Source organism: Herpailurus yagouaroundi, unplaced genomic scaffold (assembly GCF_014898765.1).
Source record: "Herpailurus yagouaroundi ecotype Mexico unplaced genomic scaffold, PumYag 162, whole genome shotgun sequence".
Classification (NCBI taxonomy): Eukaryota; Metazoa; Chordata; class Mammalia; order Carnivora; family Felidae; genus Herpailurus; species Herpailurus yagouaroundi.
In genome coordinates this window covers 11,493,775-11,519,179 of record NW_024412403.1, presented here as the reverse complement: position 1 = coordinate 11,519,179, position 25,405 = coordinate 11,493,775, and the positions used below count along the sequence as shown (strand labels likewise).

Below are 25,405 nucleotides of genomic sequence, written 5' to 3'. Positions count from 1 at the left end.
GTAGAGTCAGGAAATATATGTATGTATTATATTCATACACACATACTCACATATATGTAAGTGTACACACATACATTTATATTTATGTCTAGATCAATCCATGTATATAAAAATGCATATTAAAACCTATGAGTTGACACTGATACCTCCTGTTATAATCTTTAGCCACAGAATTTATTCTAACCTTCCTCCTTTCTATACTTATAACTTTTCTATGAGAAACCTGCCTCTCATTATCCTCAGTATGTTTAGTAATTTTCTCAAACTCTTTATAGTAACACATCTCCCTCCAGTCTCCTCAGTTCAACCCCAGCTTGAGGCCACAAAATATACTCTGGCCACCTTGGCTGAATTAAATGATTAGATTGGAAGCAGGCCTTCGACCTACTATCTCCTCTCTTCCAACTTGACTGTTACTATTTAACTAGCTCAGTACTTCTGTTTACTTCCCCCAATATTTAATTGCACATTGGAGTTGGAAACAGGCTTTTCAAATAGGTGTTTTAGATCTAGCCAGTGAGGAAAGGGGGACAAAAACAAGAAAAGAACTGAGAGTCATACATATTAAAGAGGAAAAAACAAATTATAGTTATTTGCAGAAACATGCTTGCTGCCCTTTCAAGGACCTGAGAATGAACTGAAAAATAGTGGAGCTAAGAAGAGATTTTTAAAAGGTAGCCAGTTATAATACATATGAAAAACCGTCAAATTACTAAGATGAACTATTTTTTATGAGACTGAGGTGGAGAAATTCTTAGCATGGCACTAAGAAAAGAAAGGTAAAGGATTTAGAGTTGTAGCAACTTAAAAAAATATTTTAGTCTGGATGTTCATTAAGTAGAGCAAATAAATTGTGATAGATCTGTACTATGAAAATATTTTTAAAAATAGAGACTTTTATGAATTAGCATGGAATGACATCCAGAAAATGCTATTAAGTTAAAAAAAAAAGGGCGGGGGGAGGGGGACACCTGGGTGACCGACTCTTGATTTCAACTCAGACCTTGGTCTCAGGGTTGTGAGTTCAAGCTCCGCATTGGGCTCCACACTGGGCATTAAGCCTACTTAAAACAAAACAAAGCAAAACAAAACAACACCTTTCATGAGTAATCCTACAGTGTGGTTCATTCTGCAAAACAGAGGACAAGCTCTATGTGTGATTATTAAATATGTGCAGAGCATCCAAAAGTAGTTAAAGGGATGCCCTTCAGTCTGTTATCTCTTGGGTAGGATAGTGAAAGGCAACTTTCACTTTTGCTCTGTGTACTTCTGTATTGTTTGAATCTTGCATATCAAGAATGTGTCAATATATTATTTGTAACAATGTTTTTCCTAAAAGTTTTCTGTGTGACAAAATATAATGAACAACATCAGAAGACAAATGACAGATGGAACCTGGGTAAATATATTTCAGACTGTATGTAAGTGGGTGCTGAAATATACATAGATGACCTACCTGTATCTCTGTATTTATCTATGTGTCTACCTATCCTCTAAGTAAGGCAACTTACAGCTCAAAAGGAAAAAGATAAATACTCCAGAGGGAAAATAGGTAAAATATACAGCTAGATATTTCTGGGAGGCAGTGCAGAATAGCAGTAAGGAACACAGTCAGGAGACAGGCTGCTTGGGTTTGAATCTCAGTCCCCACTGCTGTATACCCTTGGGTTAAGTTACTTAACCTCTTTGGGCGTCGGATGCCTTATCTGTAAATTAGGAACACTAATACTACCTACTGCAAAGAGTTGTGAGAATTAACCAAGTTAGTATATGTAAATGTACCAAATTTAAATTAACTAGTAATAAAAGAGACGCATGGCCACACAAGAAAATACCTTGCTTTGGGCTTGCCAGATAGGCATATATTGAAAAGATTGTAGGTCAACAGTGTTGACAAAAATGCTGCTTGAAGGTAAAGTCGTTCAGGCTCTTGGAAGGTGTTGGACAGATCAAACTGCACATTCTCTTTGGCTCAACACTTCCACCTCTAGGAATTTGTCCTAAAAAAAATAATCAGAGAAATATTTAAAAATTAGGAACAACATGAATTTTTATGGGAAGGGAACTATTTAAATGACTTGTAGTTCATCCTTACAACGATGCATCATAGAATCCTTAAAAATGATAGCATAGGTCCACAGGATATGGGCATCAAATGATATTGTGTAACTGCTATTAAGTGGGGGGAAAAACAGTGTGCAAAATGGCATGATTTAATTTTTATTTTCTAAAAAGTTGTGTGCGTGTGTCTGTGTGTGTGTGTGTGTGTGGTGTGTATGTGTAGGCAGAGCATTTAACTAATGTACACACAGAAGTTCTCTCCAGATGGGGAGATTATGGGTGATTTTTTAGGTTCTTTTTTTTTTATTTAAAAAAAATTTAAAAAAGAATTTTAATGTTTATTTACTCTTGAGAGACAGAGCATTAGCAGGGGAGGGGCATCGAGAGAGGGGGACACAGAATCCGAAGCAGGCTCCAGCCCCGAGCTGTCACCACACAGCCTGACGCGGGGCTCGAACTCACGAACTGAGATCATGACCTGAGCCGAAGTTGGACACTTAACCGACTGAGCCATCCAAGCGCCCCTTAAAAAATTTTATTTTACATTTATTTATTTTTGAGAGAGAGAGAGAGACAGAGCACAAGTGGGTGGGGGGGAACAGAGAGAGAGAAGGAGACACAGACTTCAAAGCACGCTGCAGGCTCAGAGCTTTCAGCACAGAGCCCGACTTGGGGCTTGAACTCATAAACTGTGAGATCATGACCTGAACCGAAGTCAGACGCTTAACCAACGGAGCCAACCGGGCACCCCAAGTTCTTTATAACTTGCTGAATTTTCTGAATTCTGAATATTGTACAATATTACAGAAAAATCAATAAGGCCATTTCCATTTTGAAACAAAACAAAGCAAACTATTAGAACTAATAAGTTCAGTGAAGTTGCAGGATACAAAATCAATACACAAAAATCTGTTGCATTTCTATACACTAATAATGAACTACTGGAAAGAGAAATTAAAGAAACAGTCCCATTTACAATTTCATCGACAAGAAGAAAACACCTATGAATAAATTGAACCAAGGAGTTGAAAGATCTGTGTATTGAAAGCTGTAAGACATTAGTGAAAGAAATTATAGAAGACACAAATAAATGGAAAGATATTCCATGCTCATGGATTAGAAGAATTAATGTAGTTAAAATATCCGTTCTGCCCCAAACAGCATACAGATTCAATGAAAGCCCATTCAAAATTCCAACATTTTTCACAGAAATAGAACAATTCTAAAACTTGGAGCCATAAAAGACCCAAATAGCCAAAGCAATCTGGAGGAAGAAAAACAAAGCTGGAGTCATCACACTCCCTGATCGCAAACTATATTACAAAGCTATAATAATTAAAAAAAAAACAGTATGGTACTGGCATTAAAAACAGATACATAGATCAGTGGAACAGAATAGAGAACCCAGAAATAATCCCATGCATATATGGTCAATTAGTTTACAATAAAGGAGCCAAGAATATATAATAGAGAAAGGACAGTCTCCTTAATAAATGGTGTGTGTGTGTGTGGGGGGGGGGATGCACCTGGGTGGCTAGGTCAGTTAAGTGTCTGATTTTGGCTCAGGTCATGATCTCAACAGTTCATGAGTTTGAGCCCCACATCAGGCTCTCTGCTGTCAGTACAGAGCCCGTTTCAGATCCTCTGTCCACCCCACTTTCTCTGCCCCTCCCCTGTGCACAGCCTTCCAAAAAATAAACATTATTAAAAAATTAAATCAATCAATCAATCAATCAATCAATCAATCATGTTGGGAGAACTGGACAGCCACATGCAAAAGAATGAAACTGGACCAATGTCTTACACCGTACACAAAAATTAACTAAAAATGGATTAAAGACTCGGATGTAAGAGCCCAAACCATAAAACTCCCGGAAAAAAACAGGTGGCAATCTCCTTGACAACGCGAATAGGTCTTGGCAATGATTTTTAAAAATCTGACGCCAAAAGCAAAAATAAACAAATGGGACAACAGGAAACGGAAAAGCTTCTGCACAGCAAAGGAAACTGTCAACGAAATGAAAAGGCAACCTACTGAATGGGAGAAAATATTTGCACATCAAAAATCGGATAAGGGGCTAGCATCCAAAGTATATAAAGAACTCATACGACTCATATAATAGCAAAAATAAATAAATAAATAAAAAAACTCCCACGAACAATCCGATTTAAAAATGGGCAGAGGATCTGAATAGGCATTTTTCCAAAGACAACATATAGATGGTCAACGGGTACCTGAACAGATGCTGAACATAATGAATCATCAAGGAAATGCAAATAAAAATCATCTCACACGTGTTGGAATGACGATTATAAAGAAATAGCAAGGGTTGATAAGGATGTGGAGAAAAAGGAACTCTTACCCACTGTTGGTAGGAATGTAAATTGGTGCAGCCACTATGGAAAATAGTAAGGAGGTCCCTTGGAAAATTAAAAATAGAGCTACCGCACAATCCAGGTATTCTACTTCTCAGTATTTACCCGAAGAAAACAAGAACAGTAATTTGCAAAGATAAATGCACCCCTATGTTCATTGCAGCATTATTTATAAGACATGGAAACAACCAACTTGTCCACTGATGGATGAATAGATATATAAATTATGATGTAAATATATTATGTATAACATGTATAATATAATTTATATAATGGAATATTATTTAGCCATTAAAAAGAGTGACGTCTTGCCATTTGCAGCGACGCGGACCTCGAGGGCATTATGCTAAGTGAAATAACTCAGACACAGAAAGACAAATACCATATGATCTTTCTTATATTTGGAATCTGGAAAAAATTAATTAAAAAAGCCTCCCAAGCTCACAGATACAGACAACAGATTGGTGGTGGCTGGAGGCAGGGGTAGGCGGTGGCATAAATGGGTAACCTGTTTTTGTTTTTTTGTTTTGTTTTGTTTTTAGTTCAAATAAATTGAAGAAGAAAAAAAAGGAAAGCAAAACGAAACAAAAAGAAAGACAAATGAATTCACACAAGGCAGCTGTGTGGGCTCCCAGTCTAGCACTGTAATCCTCAGGCTGGGCTGCACGTTAGAATCACCTGGAGAGCTCTAGAAAATTCCTACGCCCCCAGGGATATGGTCAGGGATGACAACAGGAGTTTCCAAAGGGATCCTGACCTCAGCCGGGATTTGGCCTGGAGGGTGGGGCCCTTGGAGATGATCGGTGGCCACGTAGGACCCAGAATGTGCATTTTTCTCAAGTTAGGGGCTTACCTAGGACTTTAAGCCAAAGTGTACCTTTGAGATGAGATATTATTTGAGGTTAGGTCCATGTGAATTATTTGTGTTTGGACAAAGCCTCGGTAGGTACACCCGATGATAATTGTTCCCTTTTACTGAGCACCTTCTAAGGGCCAGGCACTTTGCAAAGTACTTTACTGTATCAAATCACTGAGTCCTCCAATCTTATAAAGGAAGTGCTGTTAAAGTTTTTTTTAATGTTTATTTATTTCTGAGACAGAGAGAGACAGAGCATGAGTCTGGGAGGGGCAGAGAGAGAGGGAGACACAGAATCGGAAGCAGGCTCCAGGCTCCGAGCCGTCAGCACAGAGCCCGACATGGGGCTCGAACTCACGGACTGCGAGATCATGACCTGAGCCGAAGTCGGTCGCTTAACCAACTGAGCCACCCAGGCGCCCCCAAAGGAGGTGCTGTTAGCATCCCTACGTTTCATATGAGGAAATTGTGGTTCAGAACATTTACGGGACTGACCCATAGCATGCCTGGTCAGTCGCAGAGCAGAGATTTTAATGCAGGAGGTGGAGCCCTAGGACTGGCACTCTTAACCGCTGGCCTCGAGGGTTCTGCCCAGAAACAGGCACATTTGCTCAGATGTACCCCTTTGCACACTGGTCCAGAGGTGCGCAGGTTGCTGCAGCTGTGCACGGACCCAGGAAAAGAGCCATTTATTTTCCAGGGAGAAATCCATGTGGGGTGTATAATGCGCTCGCTGCAGCCACTGCCCTCCTCATACCAAAGTATAAATAATGTGGTGTCCCCTGCCTCCCGAGGGGCCCTGGCCAACAAGGAGTGGCCGTCACGCTCGCATCATTGCTGCAGTTGGGTGCTCAGAGCTGCGGTTTCTCATGTGAGCACCCATCAGGAAAGGTCCAGGCCCTCCTGTGCTGGGCCCCCCCAGCACAGGGGACCCCAGGTCCACCTGCACCGCCTGAGGCTGCCGTCTTCTGTCCTCCCGTGTAGATCCTGGAAAACACTCCTGAAAACCACCCTGACCACAGCCACTTGAAGCACGCCCTGGAGAAAGCGGAGGAGCTGTGCTCCCAGGTGAACGAAGGGGTGCGGGAGAAGGAGAACTCCGACCGGCTGGAGTGGATCCAAGGCCACGTGCAGTGTGAAGGCTTGTCCGAGGTAACTGCCTTCGGGCTGGGACCCGGGCCTCCCTCCCGCTGAGCCTCAGCGGCGAGAAAGATCGTGAACCGTCCTCTCCAGACTACAGCCTGTTCTGTCTCCAGCTGCCTCTCCCCTGCTCCTGAACCTGTCCCGCTGACTTTTTAATTTCTGTATTGCTTTCTTCTCCATTTTCGACAGTTCTGTTTGTGTTGTCGGATCTGCTGGTTCCTCTCTTGTGTCTTGTCCTTGCACGTGTGGCCATGCTCTGCGTTTTTCTTCCCCCACCACATTTTAAACATATTCCTGCATATCTCACAGCAGAGAAGCATAGTATCTACAGTTACGGATCTCGTTCCCTTCTGCTGTTTCTGCTAGCTGTCACCGTGCATGCCTGCTTCTCTGTATGTACTGTGATTTTCGATCGTGAGCTCAGTGTCCCTTGGAGCTTTGTCTGTGGGACCTTGGAGCTCTGAAGTTGCATTCCTCCTGAGAGAATTGCTACCAGGATCACCCTAAGTTTCACGTAGAGGGGTTTTTGGATCACACTAGCGTGTGAATTGTAGTTGTGAATGGGTCGGGAGTTGCCCTGTGGCTGCAGATTCTCAGGGGCATTTTTTTTCATTCCACTTACACCAAGGTCAAAAACAAGCAAGTCTTCTTGTTCATCTCTGCTGCGCTTGAGTTCACTCATGGCCTTTCCTCTGTGGGCTTCTTCTGGTGGAGCTCTCCTGTTAGATCCCTCAGCTCAGTGAGCCCTGGAAACATCGCTTGTTTCCTGCGGCCCATATGGCTTTTGAAGTGGACGCTGAAGGTCACCAGATTCAAGGGAGGCTGTCGGGCTGAAGCTGGCTTTGGGGTTTATCTTCTGGGGTTCACATTTTCATTGTTTTCGGCCTCTGCACATTGTTTTAAACTTGTTTTTGTTTTACATTTTTATCATTTTGCTTGCATTTCAAAAGTGAATTTTTATATTCTACTCAGTTTTTTAAAATTTTCACTGGATCGGTCAGTGTAGCCCATCAATACTGGAGCAACAGAAGTCTCGCTTCTAGTATTTAATTATTTCTTGTGCCCTACCTTTCCCTTAGTTTCATTTATTCTTGCTGCCCTTCCCCCCCCTTTCTTTGCCTCTGCATGCATGTGCATGCACGCACACACACACACATGCCTGCACACACGCCATTCACTAGGGTTTACCAAAATGCCCAGGCAGAATGTATCCCCCACACCCCCCTCTTCCTGTGGCTTCCTCCTTCTTACAATGCTTCAAAGGCAGGCACTACCCGAGGAAGTCACCACCACTGGTTCCTTCCCTGCCTCACTTCCTTGTTGGCCTTCAGCACAGGTGTGGGATAAGCCAGCCCGTGGGAGCAGCCCTGTGGAAATCCAGGTGACAAGTGTAGACTCCCATTTTGGAATTTTGTGTCGATAATCAATCCAGGGGCATTCATCCGGCTGGTTGGCTCACTTATGCTTTCATCCATTCATTCATTCAATAAACATTTCTTGAGCACCTGCCCATGTGCCATTGCCTTAGTGTACTAAACACTAAGGACATGAAAATCACAAAGATGTCACCTCTCCCCTCTCTAGGGTTCTGCGGTTCTGGATGAAGTGGAGGGACGAAACCAATGTTTACGATAAAGTATGGGTGGCAAGGCAGAGCCAGCTGCAGGTGCTGTGGGAACACATGATGAAGAGGAAGGGACAGTCATAGGGGGATTCAGGGAAGCATTGGAGAAGGAGACACTGGGCTGGGTGTTGAAAGATGAAGATGTCTATCCAGGTAGGAAACCAGGGGGAGGGCATCTTAGCGGAGGGACGTCCTGAGCCGGGCATCTGTAAGGCGATAGGCGATACGGCTTTATGGCAAGTTGAAGGCAGGGTGAGAATGGCCTGTGTGTCATTCAGAGGAGCTTTAACTTGATCCTGCAGACGGTGGATCTGAACAGCACCCGAATCTGCCAGGCAGAAGTGCCAACATGGCGACATGCACTTTGGAAAGGGGCCCTTCCTTGCGTCTCATGGCTGCCATCGGGTGGACTCAGTGAAGCCTGCCTGGGTCTTCATCTTAAATCATGCAGCATAGGGGCGCCTGGGTGGCGCAGTCGGTTAAGCGTCCGACTTCAACCAGGTCACGATCTCGCGGTCCGTGAGTTCGAGCCCCGCGTCGGGCTCTGGGCTGATGGCTCAGAGCCTGGAGCCTGTTTCCGATTCTGTGTCTCCCTCTCTCTCTGACCCTTGCCCGTTCATGCTCTGTCTCTCTCTGTCGCAAAAATAAATAAACGTTGAAAAAAAAAATTTAAAAAAAAATCATGCAGCATAAAATAAGCTCTTGCATTTGAGTTTCGTGGCTTCTGTGTCCTCTTTGAAACAGACTGTTGTCCTTCCTTATCGGCTGGTCTGACCTAGCTATTGTACAGCAGCTTCCGTCTGTCTGTACAATCATGGAAAGGGGGCACGTTGGCTTCCGTTTCCTGGCCCAGATCTGGGCTCAGACCTATGATTAACTTTCACATAAATGCTGTCTTTGCCACTCTTGTCTTAAGACAGAGAAATGTAGGGGTGGCCTGGGTGGCTTAGTCAGTGAAGCATCCGACTTTGGCTCAGGTCACGATCTCATGGTTCATGGGTTCCAGCCCCGCTTGGGCCCTGTGGTGACAGCTCAGAGCCTGGAGCCTGTTTCAGATTCTGCGTCTTCCTCTCTCTCTGCCTCTCCCTGCTTGCACGCTCTCTCTCTCTCTCTCTTTCAAAAGTAAATAAACATTTAAAAAACTTCTTTTAAAAGATAGAGAAATGTAAATATCATTCCCAATTCATTTATATTCAGTGTTAGCCTGGCCAATTGGAGGCCCCAAACTTGGAGTGTGAATAAATGACATCACCTTTATGTGATCCAGGCTGCCTTCTCTGGATTCGTTGTCTGTCCCCAAGTGTCTTGGACTCTCTTGGCAAGCCAGAAGGGCTGGGTTGATCTCCAGCCTCCTGTTCATAGTGCAAAGGGGTAAAAACTAGGCACTAAAGGCTCCCATTTGGGTGTCATCTTCAGTCTTTTGGGCTCCCTCAGAGCCCCGGTGGCAGATTAGAGACACTTCTCGCTCTTTGTACCCAAGAGTGAGGGGAGTGGTCACTCTTCCTTGATGCCTATAGATCTCCAGTCACAGAGGCACTGCTGATTCCGTCTCCCATGATGGAGGGAGATGAGTGGCCACCAACATCTCTCGGGGGACACATGGTGTGAACCCTGTCACCTCTTCACAAATACTGTCCTCAGGGAGACCTACAGGGCTCATAGGACTGGAGAGCGTTGGCCTTGAAGGCTGCTAGTAGAGCAACCCCTGGGGCCCAAGTGTGGACAGGTGGGGGCCGTGAGAGTCTGACCCTTGCCTGGATCGTACTGCTGCCTGGGCACAGCTGTGCTTTTCCCTCTTTCAGTCTCTCACCCTGCGCCAAAAAAAAAGGGGATCCTAGTGAGGTCATTTTTCTGCCTCGGTCTCCCTCTGCCCCTTTAGAAACTGCTCACGTGAGACGAGAGAGCCCAGAGGGATGATAGAGCCGTGTTTTAGCGGCACTTGGAGCCATCTCCAAGGTTTGGCGAAGTGGCAATGAGAGTGTCCCCTTCACACTTTCCGGACTAGTTGGTGGAGATTTCATGTGAGCCAACACCGTGTCTGCTCTGCTTGGCTTCGAGGCATCACTCAGCGCCCTTGAGTTTTGCACTCACTCACGTGCGAGGGGCCTGGACTCTAGCTGACCTTGGAAAGTAGCATGTGGTCTGTAGAATTGTGCAGGGAGTGGTTGTTGCTTTCCCCAAGTGCAAGGGACCTTTTGAACCCGTGTGGGGTCATCACTGGAGCTGGCTGATGCCCCCTCTGGAGACACAGCCCATACTCATTGAGGTGGGAGAGGGCCGAGAATTTTCTTCCTGTTTCCCATTTCCCAGTAAATAAAAGGGGGGCATCGACACCCTCAGACATTAGTAGGCCCCTCGGGAGAAAGCAGTCAGAAGTATATTCAAGACTCATCTGGACACTTGGAATCCCCAGAACTGTGTCTTTGACTGCCTTTGACTCCTTGGCCCTGAAAGGTACTGCCTGAAGTCTGCAAGGCAGTCTTTGATTGGAGCCTAAGATACAGGCCCGTGGGGGCCCAGCCTCCGATTCTGACGGAGCCTGCGCTTTCAGACGCAGAAACACAAAAATCAAAAAATGACCTCCCTTCACCGTGTCCTCTTTGGGCTTTGTTTTCCTTTCTCAGCAACTTGTGTTCAATTCAGTGACCAACTGCTTGGGGCCACGCAAGTTTCTGCACAGTGGGAAACTCTACAAGGCCAAGAGCAACAAGGAGCTGTATGGCTTCCTCTTCAACGACTTCCTCCTGCTGACCCAAATCATAAAGCCCTTGGGCTCATCTGGCACGGACAAAGTCTTCAGTCCCAAATCGAACCTGCAGTACAAAATGTACAAAACAGTAAGTGTGGTTCTAGATTGTGGTTCTAGATTGCGATTCTAGATTGCAATATCAGGGTTGGTGTTGGCGGGGAAAGGAGAAAGTTTCCAAAAGGAGTCAGAGTATGAGCAGGGTTTGGGGGGGGGGTTGTGGCGTAGAGGAGAAGACGGAGGGATGAGCCAGGGTTTAGGGTAACTAAAGAAGTGCAGTTCCAACATTATCAGAAGAGGAACAGCATTCGACTCGATTGACAAGACATCTATCTATGAGCTTCCAAATGGCCACTGTGGTTCCTCAGACATGAGGAGTGCCCCCTATGCTGGTGGGGCTCACGGTCTAGTGTGACGCAGGAGGCAGGCATGGGACAGCTCAGAAGTTGAGCACTGGTGCCCACCTTGCAAGCATTCCCAGACCCCTCCCCAAACTTCTCAGGATCACTTGAAACATCTGCGCCCCTCACCTTTTCCAGCAAAAGCCAATCTAAACAGTCCATGTGTGGAGAATTTCCCTCTGCTGTTTATTTGGTCTGCTCCTATGTACATAGCTGTGTTTGTGTGTCTTTGTGTCACGGGATACCGTTTTCCTAAATTTGTCTGTGTGGGGGCGTTTTTGCGGAAGAATTTTCTCTGAAGCAGCAGTTAGGGGATTGTGGGGTGATGGTGATTGTGGGGCAAAGAACAATGTACTTATGTAGATTGTCACTAGCAACTTTGTATGAAAATCTTTGGAGGGGATTGGCTGGAGGTTAAGTTGTTGAAGACTGTTTGCTGGTTGGGATATGCAATGGCCAAAACAGACCGGTCAGCTCGTATTGCGAAGGGCTTAAAAAATACCAGCAAAATGGAGGAGGCAAAAATTCTATTTATAGTTTGCAATACATGAAAGTTGATATTAATGCAAAATTATGATTCCAGTAGAGTTTACTGGAAAACACACACACACACACACACACACACACACACACACTCAGTTTAGTTTATTAGAACATGTGCACATAAGCTCACACACACTCATAGTTCATTGAAACACACAGAATCCCGTCTGGTTGTTTAATGCCTGTGCACTCTCTTTCAGCCTATTTTCCTGAATGAGGTTCTAGTAAAATTACCCACTGACCCTTCTGGAGATGAGCCCATCTTCCACATCTCCCACATTGACCGAGTCTACACCCTCCGAGCCGAAAGCATAAATGAAAGGTAAGACCTGCCACCTGCCTGGCACTGGGCACCTGGGTTCCACCAGGCTGGACATATGTAGAACATTTAATTAATCAGCAGGTCCCAACATTTGTTCAGTTGCAATAGCACAACCTCTGGCTGGAGGGGTCTTCATACTTTTCTCCAGAGCCGCTCAAAAGTTTAACACGTGGCGTGACTTTTTCAAAATAAAATGAATTGAAACTGATTTTGCTTGAGAATTTTTTTAAAGGAAATTTCCATCTTTCTTTGAGATCAGTGGAGCATCTCAGGTTTCCCAAGGTTTTCCGGGTGGCAGAAACCAATAGGAAGGTGATCTGGGGATTAATAGGACCACCCAAGCCCGACCCTGTCCTCAGCTGGGCTCGCTTACGCAGACATTCTGGATCTGAGAGCAGTGGGTTGTTTTGTTATTTTGCTTCAATCGTGTATTCAAGGCTCTGCCCTACAGCCAAATGAAATAGATCATTTCTGAAGGGCGAACTTGACCCAAGGCCAACCGACATTTCAAAGGGCATTTGTGCCAAACAAGAAAACTGGCCAAGGCTAGCATACACATGGGTCTCCGAGAAATGAAGGAGAAAGCGTCATGCCAACTACTTTGCTCGGAGTGTGTTTGCTTTTCCCTAGAAAGTGGTTCCCTGTCTGGGAAATGGTTTTGTTCTTCCCTTGGATGGTTTAATAAGAGAGATCCTTCTGGCCTTCTTTGGTTAGGCAAACATGGGGTGCTTTTTAAAAGAATTAATTAATTAATTTTATTCAATTTTTTTTTTTTTAATTTACATCCAAGTTAGTTAGCATATAGTGCAATAATGATTTCAGGAGTAGAATCTAGTGATTCAGTCCCTATATAAAACACCCAGTGTTCATCCCAAGTGCCGCCCTTAATGCCCCTTGCCCATGTAGCCCATCCCTCCACCTGCAACCCCTCCAGCCTCCCTCAGCTTGTTCTCTGTATTTAAGAGTGTCATATGTCTTGTCCCCCTCCCTGTTTTTATATTATTTTTGCCCCCCTTCCCCTATGTGCATCTGTTTTGTAATGGGATGCTTGTCAACAAGGGAGGAGAGAGTTGCATGCCAACATCTCCGGGTCAGCATTTCTCTTCCACAGGGGCACCAAGGCCAAGGCAGGTCTCGAGCATATCAATAAAAATGCCACTCCTCCCTCCTTATTAATGGTAGGAACAATTATTAGCATCATTTGACAGAACACCAGACTTTCTTTCCCAAGCCTTTGTTGTTCAGATCAAATGAACAAAGCAGGTAGGGTCCTGGAGACTGAATTCGAATGGACCTGAGACCTTTTTCCTGAGTTCTGTTTGGCACCTTTCTGTCTTTTTATTTCCAAGGACTGCCTGGGTGCAGAAAATCAAAGCTGCTTCAGAACTCTATATAGAGACTGAGAAAAAGAAGCGGGAGAAGGCGTACCTGGGTATGCATTGCTCAGTGGCATGGACTGTTTCCTGCCGAGCTGGGGCAGAGAAGTTTGGGCTCAGAATCCTTAAAGCTGGAAGATGAGCCTGGAGGCGGAGGGAGGCTGAGAAGGGACGGGAGTGGGGGAGGGGAGAGTGGGGTGCAGGATGAAGGGTGGAGCATCTACCCTGGTGGAACAAGCCAGCCAGAGTCTGAGGGGAGAAGGGGGGGTGGGGCAGCTACATAAAACTGGTCTGAGGCAAACAGGGCTGGGGAAGGCACCAAATGTTTCAGTGAAGCATCTTGTGTTGTTCTTCCCGCTGTCGTAGTCCGTTCCCAAAGGGCAACAGGTATTGGAAGGTTGATGGTGAACGTTGTTGAAGGCATTGAGCTGAAACCCTGTCGGTCACATGGTAAGGACCTCAAATTCCCTCTAGCATGGGTTGTTGGTAGAAGCCTTTTCTCCCTTCCCCCCAGCCAGACTTAAGTCAAATGTGCTGTTTCCATAATCCTAAATTTTCCTTCCAGAATTGGCTTTCCTAACACTTGTTAAAATCTAGAGGTTTTTGTTTTTGTTTTTGTTTTTTTCAATTTAATCCTTCCCACCATTTTGCTTTTCAGAGAGATCCGGGTGGTTGCCGTTTCATAGTAGATGTGATACAGTCTAAGGCTATAGCAAAGAGACGGGAAAGGCTTAATTTTAAAGTCCATTAATCTAATTATTTAAGTGTTATCAATATTTATGTATTAAAACTTAACTGTGATGCTGGATTGTGGGAGTTTTTGCCCAGATGCTCCATTTTATGGCACTTATCGAGTGTGGCAATGGGAGGGGGGTGGTAAAAATGAGGGACATGGAGGGAAATTGCTGCTCATCGTGGCTGTGACCCTGCCATGCCGTGCCCAGAGCCCTGCAGCCAGGTAGGAGTCTAGCAGGCTGTGTCCACTCTAGGAAAGAGTAACCCGTACTGTGAGGTGACCATGGGCTCCCAGTGTCACATCACCAAGACGATCCAGGACACTCTGAATCCCAAATGGAATTCCAACTGCCAGTTCTTCATCAAAGACCTGGAGCAGGAGGTCCTCTGCATCACCGTGTTTGAGAGGGACCAGTTCTCTCCAGACGGTGAGTAGAGAGCGGCCTCGCGAGGTGCCCTTCCTCCTCTGTCATCCAGCTTTCAGGGGTAAATGTTTTCTACCTGGGACTTTGGTGCCCAGGATTTTTTTTTGACCTCCCCCCAGAAAGATGAGGTTGGCGCAAGGCAAGACTCAGCCTCCCCTAGGAAGTGGCCTTCACCGATGCTGGGACATCTCAGAGAAGGTGAACAAAGCACGCTTGGTCTAGAGTGGTCCAGCTGCCCTAGATAGAGAACACAGTCCCATGCTTCCCTACAGCACGCGACTGCAAAAAAGACTGTACCCCAGAGTCTCAGCCCAGTCCTTTAGTTCCGGGCCCAAAGCCACGGTGATAATGGATAAAAGTAGCCCGTTGAGCAAGAAAAGTGTCAGCCCACGACAGGCGTGGCAAGAAGCAATCAATGCACTTTGGGTGACATGTCTGGTTAATCAAAAGGATGAAACTGTGGAACTGGGTTGGATGAATCATTCCTTCAACCCACTTCCTGCTTCTGCTTTGAGCCTGGAAAAGAAGGCACCTGGCCAATGACTCCAAGAAATTCTCTCTCTTTTCCTCAACTGATAAAAACCAGAGAGTAAGTCTGAAGATGGCAGGCTCAATTATATCCAAAGAGTATAGGGAAGTGCTAGGAGTGAGGGGCTTCTGCTAGCTTGGCTTTTGCCTTTTAATACTTTTATATGAATCATCTCATTGTGAGTTAGGTACCTTTGGTTATGGTCTGAAGACAGGCACATAGCTGGCTAAATGTTAGAGAATGCCCAGAACAACTCTCAAGGCTAGGCTCTCGACTACCGTGTTTCATTGCCAGTTTCTATTCTGACGAGTGAAAGTTTAAGACTGGTCATTTTAAATAGTGAAATAACAGGACACAGTGACAACTCCACTAGGGTATAAATTGAAAATCCTAGTGTTGTTCTTATCTAAGAGATTATTCCCACGAAATGAGCATAGGGCAAAATAAATTTGCATCTGTCCACCAGAAAAAAACTCTCACATCTTTTTTTTTTAATTATTTTTTAAAGCTTTTTTTTTTTTTTTCTTTCCAGTAATCTCTACATCCAACATGGGGCTCAACTCATGACTCAAGATCAAGTGTCACAGGCTCTTCTGACTGAGCCAGGTGGAATCTTGAAAGGTTGTTTCCTGTACAGGAGTGCCTGGATAACAGTATATTCCACTAAATAATTCTTGAATGAATAAATGAAGGAATTATGGTCTGGAGGCCCATTTAACACCATTGTGTAATTGCCTAATTTGAAAAGAATTTTCAAGTATGGGGCACCTGGCTGGCTCAGTCTGCAGAGTGTGCAACTCTTGATCTCAGGGTTATGAGTTCAAGCCCCACATTGGATGTGGAGCCTACTTAAAAAAATAAATAAAAATTTTAAAAAGGGGGCAGGGGTACCTGGCTGGCTCAGTCAGCTACGCATCCGACCCTTGATCTCAGCTCAGGTCTTGATCTCAGGGTCGTGAGTTCAAGCCCTACACTAGCTCTGCACCAGGCGTAATGCCTACTTAAAAAAAAAAAAATTAAAAAATACAAATATATTCACATCTGTTCTTCTACTGGTGCTGAATATTTGATAAAAAGTGATGTTGAGATAGTTTTGGGAGCGGTGTTGAAAGCATGCAGCCCCAGGCTGTGTGTGGCCTCCTCTCCCACACCTTGCATTTGCTCTCTGGCACATGCAAGGGGCATTTTAAGGACCAGCCCTAGCTCACCATCTTTGCTTTTTCTGAAAAGGATGTGACATCACAAAGTGTCCTCTTGTGACAAACCCTGGGAGATATTACTTTTCAATCTTTGTGCAGCTGATATGGCATCCAATGTTGCATTGCCTCCCGGGACGCTTCTAGGCCTTTGGAGGTCCCCAGGTGTAGGGACTGTCATCGTCTATGTTTTTACTTCCTTCTAGCCTCACCTTCGTCCCCACCCTGGTGTCCTTTTTTTTTTTTTTTTCCTTTCCCTCCATTTAAAACTTATGCTCTGTCATTGTGGTTCATGGATTCCTATAAACTGACCTAATTCCCTTTTGGAAGAAGGGAGGGTATAACAAGTCGCTGAGAAATTCCCAGTGTGCCAAATACATGCCATGAAGTTAAGGAATTCTCTCTCTGAGCAGGGTGTTCTTTCTCCTTTCAGATTTTTTGGGTCGGACAGAGATCCGTGTGGCCGACATCAAGAAGGACCAGGGTTCCAAAGGCCCAGTTACAAAGTGTCTCCTGCTACATGAAGTCCCCACAGGGGAGATTGTGGTCCGCTTAGACCTGCAGCTGTTTGATGAGCCATAGGGAGCAGGCCCTGGTGTGCTGGTAGACTTCCTACAGCCCAAGGCAGCAGGTGGGATCTGGACATGGGGTTGCTTTTCTAAGACCACCGTTGGATGTTCAGCCACAGGGCAACGGGACAGTGAAGACAGGCCCCTCAAAACTTTTAGGAATAATTCTTGACAATCCTTCCCCCGCCCCCAAACAAGTTCCCATTTTATGAAGCAGAACTGTCTTCCTTCATCCTCACTGCAGGCCTCATCATGGCTTCAAGGGTCTTTGAAATCCCATAGCCCCCAGCTAGATTTGGTTGGGAGTCTGGCCCATCCCTGGGCTCGAGGTTTGGGTCTGGTCACTGTAAAATAGATTTATAAATGCAATGTCTGTATTTTTGGAGAACTCATGTAACCTTCCACCAGTCCCCAGATAGGCCCCTGGGGCCATGATGCCTAGTCCTTCGTGTGTTTTAGAAGTAACTATGAAGGTCTTGCCATTGCTTCAGAATCTTATTCCCCCACCGGGACCTTATTTGAAATGCTGCCCTGGATATGATCAGTCGGGGAGGTGGTCTCCAAATCAGACAGTGGGCTAGCTCTTTGAAGAGCTGGTCCATGGAAGATTCTAGCAGGTGCATTGTTAGAGCCCTTCCAGTGCCCTCCAGGTCTTTTATTGATAGATGTCAATGAAAACTATCACTAGCTACCTTCAGGTGACCCAGTTTTGATTTCCAGCATGCTTGGAAGATGGTTAAGGAAGCTTGTTATCTACAAAGTTATACTTTGTTGGATTAGATCACCACAGGTCACCTGAAAGGCTACTTTACAATGTCATTGGGCCCTGGTTGCCAGCCCAGTTGGAAAATTCTCTTTGGTTTGGAGGTCCTATGATGTTTCATGACAAGAGTAATCTCTGGTGACCAGCTCTGAGCCTGCTTTTGCTTGAATGTGCCGGATCCTGATTGTCATGAGAAATTCTAGCAGCTGTCTTTGGTGTGTTCCCAAGAAAGAAACGTCCCCAAGACGTGAAAAGGAAAAGTCACGATCCGGAAGTGGGATGGAAAGATGTAAAGGAACTCCATTACATGCTGGGGGGAAGGCCCTAGGAGCGTACACGCCTCACAAATCTGGGGAGGAAGACCCAAGACTCGTTCCCATATTCTTCCATACGCAACCAACCTCTCAGTAATGGAAACCCATGTGCTTGTTGCCAGAGTCAGGAACGTATGACCATGTGCCAAGCTGTTTGATTTGAGTTCTTTGATTTTTTCCCCCCCTTAATAGCCAGGAGATAGGCTGGTTAACTAGATAATAACTCGATTTGCTAATGATAAGTGTGGGCCGTATTTTGTTCGCATGTTAATGTTCTCCTAATCCCAGTTTGTTGTGGTCATGACATGTTCTTTGCATGTTCTCTTGGTACTGGAGTCCAGCTTTCCTGTGTTAGACAGTGTTCTCTTCGATTGTAGGTCCTAATTTAACTAGGGTTGTAGAAGTGCTTTGTAAGTGGTAGCATTAACATAGTGGCCGAGTCTCCACTTTGCTGGGAACTGAATGCATAGTGTCATAATTTCCCATAAGAGCTCTGTCATATTTCAAGCAATTTTTAAAATGTGTGTGTTAGAAAGGGCGACAAAGTTTACATTTCATACTTTTAAGAAACACTTTATTATTTATTTATTGAAGATAGCGTAGAATTTTGTATCGCGAACAAACAGACATGAGTATTTTTTAAAACAGACACACCCTTTAGTTAGAAACTTTCAACTGAACACTGTTACAGACCAAGGTGAACTTCAGGCATGCATTTGTTTACCACTTCCCAGAAGAAGATATAGTGAAAATACCTTAGGTTTATATTTTTTTGACGTTGTTAAGAAACTGTGTGGAATTAAATCTATAAATAGACATACAACTTATGCTTTCCTATTTCTATACCCAATACAGTTTGTTCAGTGTATTCGTGAAGGACGTGTTCTATGGTAGAAAAAAAAACGTATGCAATGTGTCAGTGGGGTAGTATTGGGTCACCATTCCAATCCCTTTCCTTCTGTTCTCCCTTTTCTTCATTGGCTTTCTTTGTGCGTCAGGGCTGGTCATCGCTGTTTATCCAGGTAGGATGTAGTGTGAACAATGACAAGAATCTTAGTAGCCCTTTTAGGCCTGCCGGTCACCCCCTCACGGCATCACCCACTCGCAGCGTCCCATCATCGGAGTTAATGTGGCACGAAAGAGCAGTATGTGAGTCTTTCTCCCAAGTGACTACGTTGAGCATCCCTGAGCTGCCTCCTCCAGGACAGCAATTCTGGATTGGCGTCCTTGCACTCACTGGTGTAATTCGTACTGTGACCGATCCTACTTGTGGATGACGTAGTCTGGCCCTGAGATCCAGCTATGACTCAGGAGTCATGTTGGGGTGGGGGAGGAGATAGAGAAACGTGGACGGTGCACGGTGTCTCTTTGACCTCTCTTTACAATGACTTTGCAATGTCACTGGGCCCTGGTTGCCAGCCCGGTTGGAAAATTCTCTTTGGCTTGGAGGTCCTATGATGTTTCATGACAAGAGTAATCACTGGTGACCAGCTCTGAGCCTGTTTTTGCTGCCGTTTTCTGGCTTTTTGGCTGCCTGGGCTAAATTTCATAGAGAAGAAATGTCTCTTTCCAATAAGCAATCCGTTTCCTAGCGCTTTGCTGCTAAATGCAGGGTTTCTGTAGGCCACTATAGCCTGGCATTCTGATCCCAGCCCTCCACATGCCCTTGTAAGTTTCCCATCTGCTCTGAGCCACACTGACTTCCTCTAGCCCAGCAAGGGGCTTTCCTGCTCTTAGGCTGTGTGCTGAGAACAGGAGCCCTTGGACTGGGGTTTTATGTAGACTAGCTCTCCTGAATGGACAATCCGTATCCTAATCCCTCTGGGCAGGGTTTCTCTGGCTGGTGCTGTCTTCCCCGGCAGGCAGGCAGGCAGGCAGGCTGGCAGGATCATCTCCTGGAAACAGGTCTGCTGTCACCAGGAGAGCCTGGAGGGTGTTCATTCACATCCTGGGCTTGCCTGACCCCGAAAGGGGGACTCTCCTAGGCTAGGGTCACCAGGGATGCTTGAGAAACTGGAGCCAGATTTCCTTGTTTGACTGCTTGGATGACATGTCCCTGTCCTCTGACGGCAGGAAAGAGAACGGCGCTCCAAAGAACATTAGTGTTAAAGGGGACTTTTTTTTCTTCTTTGCTTTTTTGAAGAGCTTGAGCATGACCTACGTATGTGAAGGTAACCGATTTCATGTGGTTGAATAGTACTGAATTTAACTGAAAAAAGAAAATCCCATCAGAAAGTGGGTAAATTGATCACTTGCATCTTGGTGGCCTGGTACCCACCTCCCCACCCCCACCCCTGTGACTTCCGGGGTGGGAATGAAGTCAGGGGGTTAGATGCTAGAGCCACCAGGGAAGGATGATTGGAGGTCTGCTGTCCAGGACCAGGCAGGTGAGCTGTCCCTTCAGGAGCTGGCTGGTGCAATCATAAGCCACTGACCATGCAGAGTGGGAGCATTCTCGAATCCGGTGGGATTGGAGAACGAGGGGAAATGGATGAGTGCTTCTGGTTTTATTAGAAAGGTGGAGATTTAGGAGTATAATTTAGAGTTTGCCAATACTGTGTATGAGGAGAAAAAGACTTCTCCATCTCTACTCCAAATAGCCTTTTCTGGTTGGTTGGACTTTTTGATTCGTCAGAAGAAAATTTGTATTTGTGTGTAACAATGTTAAAACTTTCCGTTGGAAACAGCTAGTGGGTTTTCATTGTATTTCATGTGCTCCCTTCCCTTCCCTTCTCTTCCCTTTCCTATCTTTTCCTTTCCTCTCCTCTCCTTTCCTCTTCTTTCCTTTCCTTTTATTCTGACTGCCTTCTCCTTTGAGGTTGGAGACGAGCTTTACAGCAGACACGAGCACTTTGAAACGGACACTGGCAGACTTCAGAGGTGGTAGGGTCTTTTCAGACTCGAGGTGAACGTGAGGTTAGCAAAGGGTCTGCTTACTCCAGATGGACTTGCTCTACACATATAGAGCCTCTGGTGCCAGAAGGTGAGGTTGAGGGAAGCAGTCGGTCCTGGCTGTTTCTCCTTTGCTTTCTGGTCTAGGAGGCCGAGTTCCTACCAGGTAAAAAGCATAATGGGTAGCACCAGAAACCGGTGACAAGGTGAAACCTCCGATGCTGTGGTCTGAGCTGCCCTATGAGGCATTCGGCGAAAGTAACACCTCCTTCTGTTTGTGCCCTGAGGTGTCGAAATGCTTGCAGGCCTTCCCCTTTCTGCTGGGAATAGCCCAGGTCAGCAGCCAAGACTCTCCTGGCAGTGCCCTGAGCTGTGTTCTGTGGGGGCCGCTTAGTATGGTGCAAATCAAGTTGGCAGGTCTATCGTGCTTGGAAAACAGCCGTTTATTTGAGCTGAAGGGAAGGAAAGTTCTAGAACTCCCATTTCCTCACCCCACGCTGTATCAGATCCAGGATGTGTTTGTAGGTCATCACGCTCAACTGAGGTACATCACCTGATATCCGTAGGAGCCAGAATCTATTCCTGATAAGCATGGAAATCTTACTCCACGTGAAGGGTAGAAACATCTAACAGCTCTCTCTGTCTTGGGAGCGTGAAAACCCAGATGCCAACATGTTGGAGTCTTATCTCTGGGCTGTGATCTCTTAGTAACTCAGCCAGTGAGGCTAATAGTGTGTTGTTCATTCTGGGAGTCCCCACCCTGCACCAGGCCACTGTCTTAAGGACTGGGAGATACAGAGGAAAGGCCTGCCTCTGTGGCTTTCATGGCCTAATTGTAGATCTGACTTTGAGTTATTTAAATACCACCCAATGCTTGTAAAAGCTCATCTCCACCTCTAAATAATTATATCAGTGACAGACCAGTTCCTCCATTAAGAGAAACCCTCATTGCTCTGGCCTTGGAGAACCAGATAACACATACATAATAGAGTAAGTTTTTGGACACTGTATGTGGTTGTGGTATTTCAGGGTAAATTTGCCCCTGCTGTATGTCAGGGTTTGTGTGAATTTTTTTTTTTAATGTTTATTTTTGAGAGACAGAGACAGAGACAGAGACAGGGCGTGGGAGAGGAGCAGAGAGAGAGGGAGACAGAGAATCCCAAGCAGGCTCTGTGCTGTCAGCACAGAGCCAGACGGCGGGGGGGGAGGGGGGGGGGCTCGAACCCACCAACCGTGAGATCATGACCTGAGCTGAAATCAAGAGTCGGATGCTTCAACCAGCTGAGCCACCCAAGCGCCCCTGTGTGAATTGTTTTTAAGTGGATTCTGTTCTACTTTCTATAGCAGCCTGTATTGTTAATATCATCTGAATAGTGCGACTATTTTAGTATTCAAAGCCCACCAGGTAAAACTGCGTTCAGAGGTGGGCTCATTTGGTCAGTCTCGAAAACCATTGAGCGTTTCTCTGATATTTCCTGAGAATTAAGCAGTCACCAGGGTTTCTTTTTGTGCAGTGGTAGGAATAGAGACCTTTCTTCTACAACACCGGTTTTGTGCTTTTGTCATTTAAAAGAATAACATTCCTGCGCGGCTGAGTTTCTAAAACTCTGTTCCCCTGCGTTTCTCCTCTTATACTCAAATCTCTTATTTCCTCCCGCGTCTCCGTCTGAAAAGAGCGGGGGCCTAGGACAGAGCGGGATTCAGGAACCAGAGAGAGGGGTTTGCGGTGTGGTTGAGGAATCAGCGGCTGCCTTCCTACCCGCCGTGGCCGCCAGGGGGCGATCTCCCGTTGGAAACCTGCGGTCCGCGGGCGGCGCCGGGGGCGCTGGTTCCACCTCCTGCGGCCCCCGCGGTTGCATGTATGGTGTTGTGAGAGAGCGTGGGGCGGCTGTGTGTGGGGTCTGGGGTGTGTAAATGTGTAGCGTGTGAATGTGCGAGTATGAGTGTATATAGTGTGTGAACGCGTGTGGTGTATGTGTGTGAGAGGATGCGTGTGAGCCTGACAGTGTGTGTGGCGTGTGTGATACGTGCGCTGTGCCTGCGTGCGGTGTGCACGTGATGCGTGTGTGGTGTGTGTGTGTGTTTGCGTGTGCGCCCAGAGAAACGAAGCCAAGTGGATTGAACAGAGGAGCGGGCTGGCCTGACCCCACCGTGGTCGCGCTCAGGAGCCGCTACAAAATGAAGATCGGGGCCCCTTGTTGAAAATTACTAAGAAGTTTGAGGTGGTGGCGGCAGAGGATTGAACCAAGCACGTGGTCCCGTGTGACTGTGCCGGTCACGTGCTCGCGAAGCTGGCCCCGGACACGCTGTGTTGTCGCTTGGTTCTTGAGGCAGGTGGGGCTTCACCTTCTGTCTTCTCACTTTGTAAAGTCTCCCTGGCAGGTGGAAGCGGGGAGAGCTGAGCTGAAAATCCTTTTCAAAGCGTCTGCTCTTATTTCATAGCAGCACAAACGGTCCAGACTAACCAGAGGGTACGAGACCCAACCCCCTAGGTGACAGATGTGCCCCACGGCCAGAGAGGGAGTCATCTGCCCTTCTCTTAGCTCCCCGTCCAGGGCGTGCCCCAGGCGCCCAGGCCTTCAGGCCTTTAACCCACTAATTTGAAATGAGACCGTTCCCTTTGGTCTTTAGTCAGCCTCGGGGGGCTATTCTGCCCTTTCCCGGTAGGACAGGGAGGCCTTTTGAGCCTCTGCCTTCAGAGGACCATCAAGAGGAACAGGAGAAGCAAGGAGGCTGGGGGAGGTGCGCATGCCCCTTCCCCGGGGTCTGCACGCGGCTTGGTCCACGGCCACTCCCTGGAGAGAGAGCTGAGGCGTCTCCAGGCGTCTGGGGGCACCTGCCTCTGGGACGTGGGGCCTACCCAGCTCAGCTCTCCCTGTAGGATCCCACGGATGGCTTTGGAGGAGGGTGAGCTCAGGGGAGAGGAAAGAGCCCCGTGTGTGAGTAGCCTCAAGTTTTAGAAGTCCACGGCTCTGCCAGGCAGGTGAGCTTGCTCGCTGTTGCTTTCTCTCACAAAGCAACTTCTTGTTCCTTTTTCTTGCGCTGGGCTGGACGCTCCACAACATTTGCAGTTCTGCTTCCTCTTGGCAAATCAGTCTCATTCCTACACACACAGAGCAATAATCCTTTCTGTTTCCCGATTCTGCCCAGAATCCCAAAGCTTGCTAAGTAAAAATATTGATGGAAAGTTGCACAGACGTTGCGCATTCACCTTGTGTGGGTATGACTGCGTCACTTTGAATGCAGTAGCGAATTATAGCTTTGTTGCTACACGTAATGCAACCTTCCAAACTACTGAAAGTTAATTCCAGAGTAATTAACATTGTGTTCACGTTAATTTTCATAAATGGACGTTTTGATGCACATTTTACCAATCAACGTCCTTAAGATGTCATCTGTTAAATAGTCACTGTGTCAGAAAGTAGATATTCTGGCAAGATCTTTGGTAATGATATTTATTTTTACACATGCATCGAAAACATGCATTGCCAATAGCGCAAGTGTCTTTGAACTGTGAAGCCAGCTTTAGATGTTGTCTGCTGAAACCCAGCTAGCTGAAGTCCATAGCCTCCTGGCCCCCTTCCTTCTACCTTCCGTAGCCCTGCGTAGATTGAGAAGTTGGCAATCATATAATTCATGTTGTATTGCCTTCGCTACATTAGCTTTGTACCCTCACGTCTATAGGTGGTCAACATATGTGTAAATACATGTATATATAGATGAGAGATCTACAACAAGAAATGTCCTGTGTATGATAATCAGCTCTTGGCATCTGGTTTTCTGCGTTTGATACAGTTTCCAGCTAAGAAAAATGCAGAATCCCAATCCACAAAGTGAAAAAGTTATGCTCTTTAAAAGGTTTGTCGTGAAATCTCTGCTGTGTGTTTATGGGAATGTCCCTGACTAACTGTATATATGGTGTGTAAGAGGCTATGCTGGTAAATGTTGCATAAACTAACGTAGATTCTGTAGTCAAAATATTTAACTTGTTATTGTAAAATGTGATTCGTCATTGAGAGATTATTTTTCTGTATGTATAATGAGAGTATTTTAGGAATCTAATTTAAGTGCATAAAAGTATAGAAAAAAAAATTAAAAACCTATTCCAGGAGTAGAAAATACTTAATCAGATTACTTGGGTTCAGCCCAACTAAATTTCTTATATTAAAAAGAAAATCTGAGTTGCATATGTTAGAAAGTCAAAGAAGTCATTTTTGGGGGCAGAGAATATGGTTAGTTTAAATGGAATGGGTGGTATGAAGAAATGAAACATACCCTGTAGCCATGACCTCGGGTGGGACCTTGGTGTTTCATTAAAAACTGACTTGAACAGGTAACATTCTGGAAGGTGGTTGTGTCAGGAAGGAGGAGAGTACTGAGAGCCTGTTTCCCATCAGATCCATGTGCCACAGAGGCTTCCATGAGTTCTGGCAGATTGATCAGGAATTCAGGCCTGAACCAAACATCCTTCTAGAGAGTTCAGAACATGGGAAGGACTCCCTGGGGGGGGGGGGGGGGGGGGGGGGGGGGGGGG

At 45.9% G+C, this 25,405-nt stretch overlaps 1 protein-coding gene across 5 annotated transcripts in view; it reads left to right on the top strand.

Annotated features, from left to right (window-relative positions):
• Positions 1 to 18,873, top strand: part of ITSN1 (intersectin 1) — a 221,646-nt gene extending 202,773 nt beyond the window's left edge. For all 5 annotated transcript variants that reach the window (XM_040483995.1, XM_040483994.1, XM_040483992.1 and 2 more), the window contains 7 exons: positions 6,278 to 6,445; positions 10,685 to 10,897; positions 11,951 to 12,072; positions 13,422 to 13,504; positions 13,815 to 13,898; positions 14,438 to 14,611; positions 16,767 to 18,873. In XM_040483995.1, coding sequence (XP_040339929.1) covers positions 6,278 to 6,445; positions 10,685 to 10,897; positions 11,951 to 12,072; positions 13,422 to 13,504; positions 13,815 to 13,898; positions 14,438 to 14,611; positions 16,767 to 16,915 — 993 coding nt within the window. In that variant the 3' untranslated portion in view covers positions 16,916 to 18,873. The remainder of the gene's footprint in view (positions 1 to 6,277; positions 6,446 to 10,684; positions 10,898 to 11,950; positions 12,073 to 13,421; positions 13,505 to 13,814; positions 13,899 to 14,437; positions 14,612 to 16,766) is intronic.
• Positions 18,874 to 25,405: the final 6,532 nt, after the last annotated feature.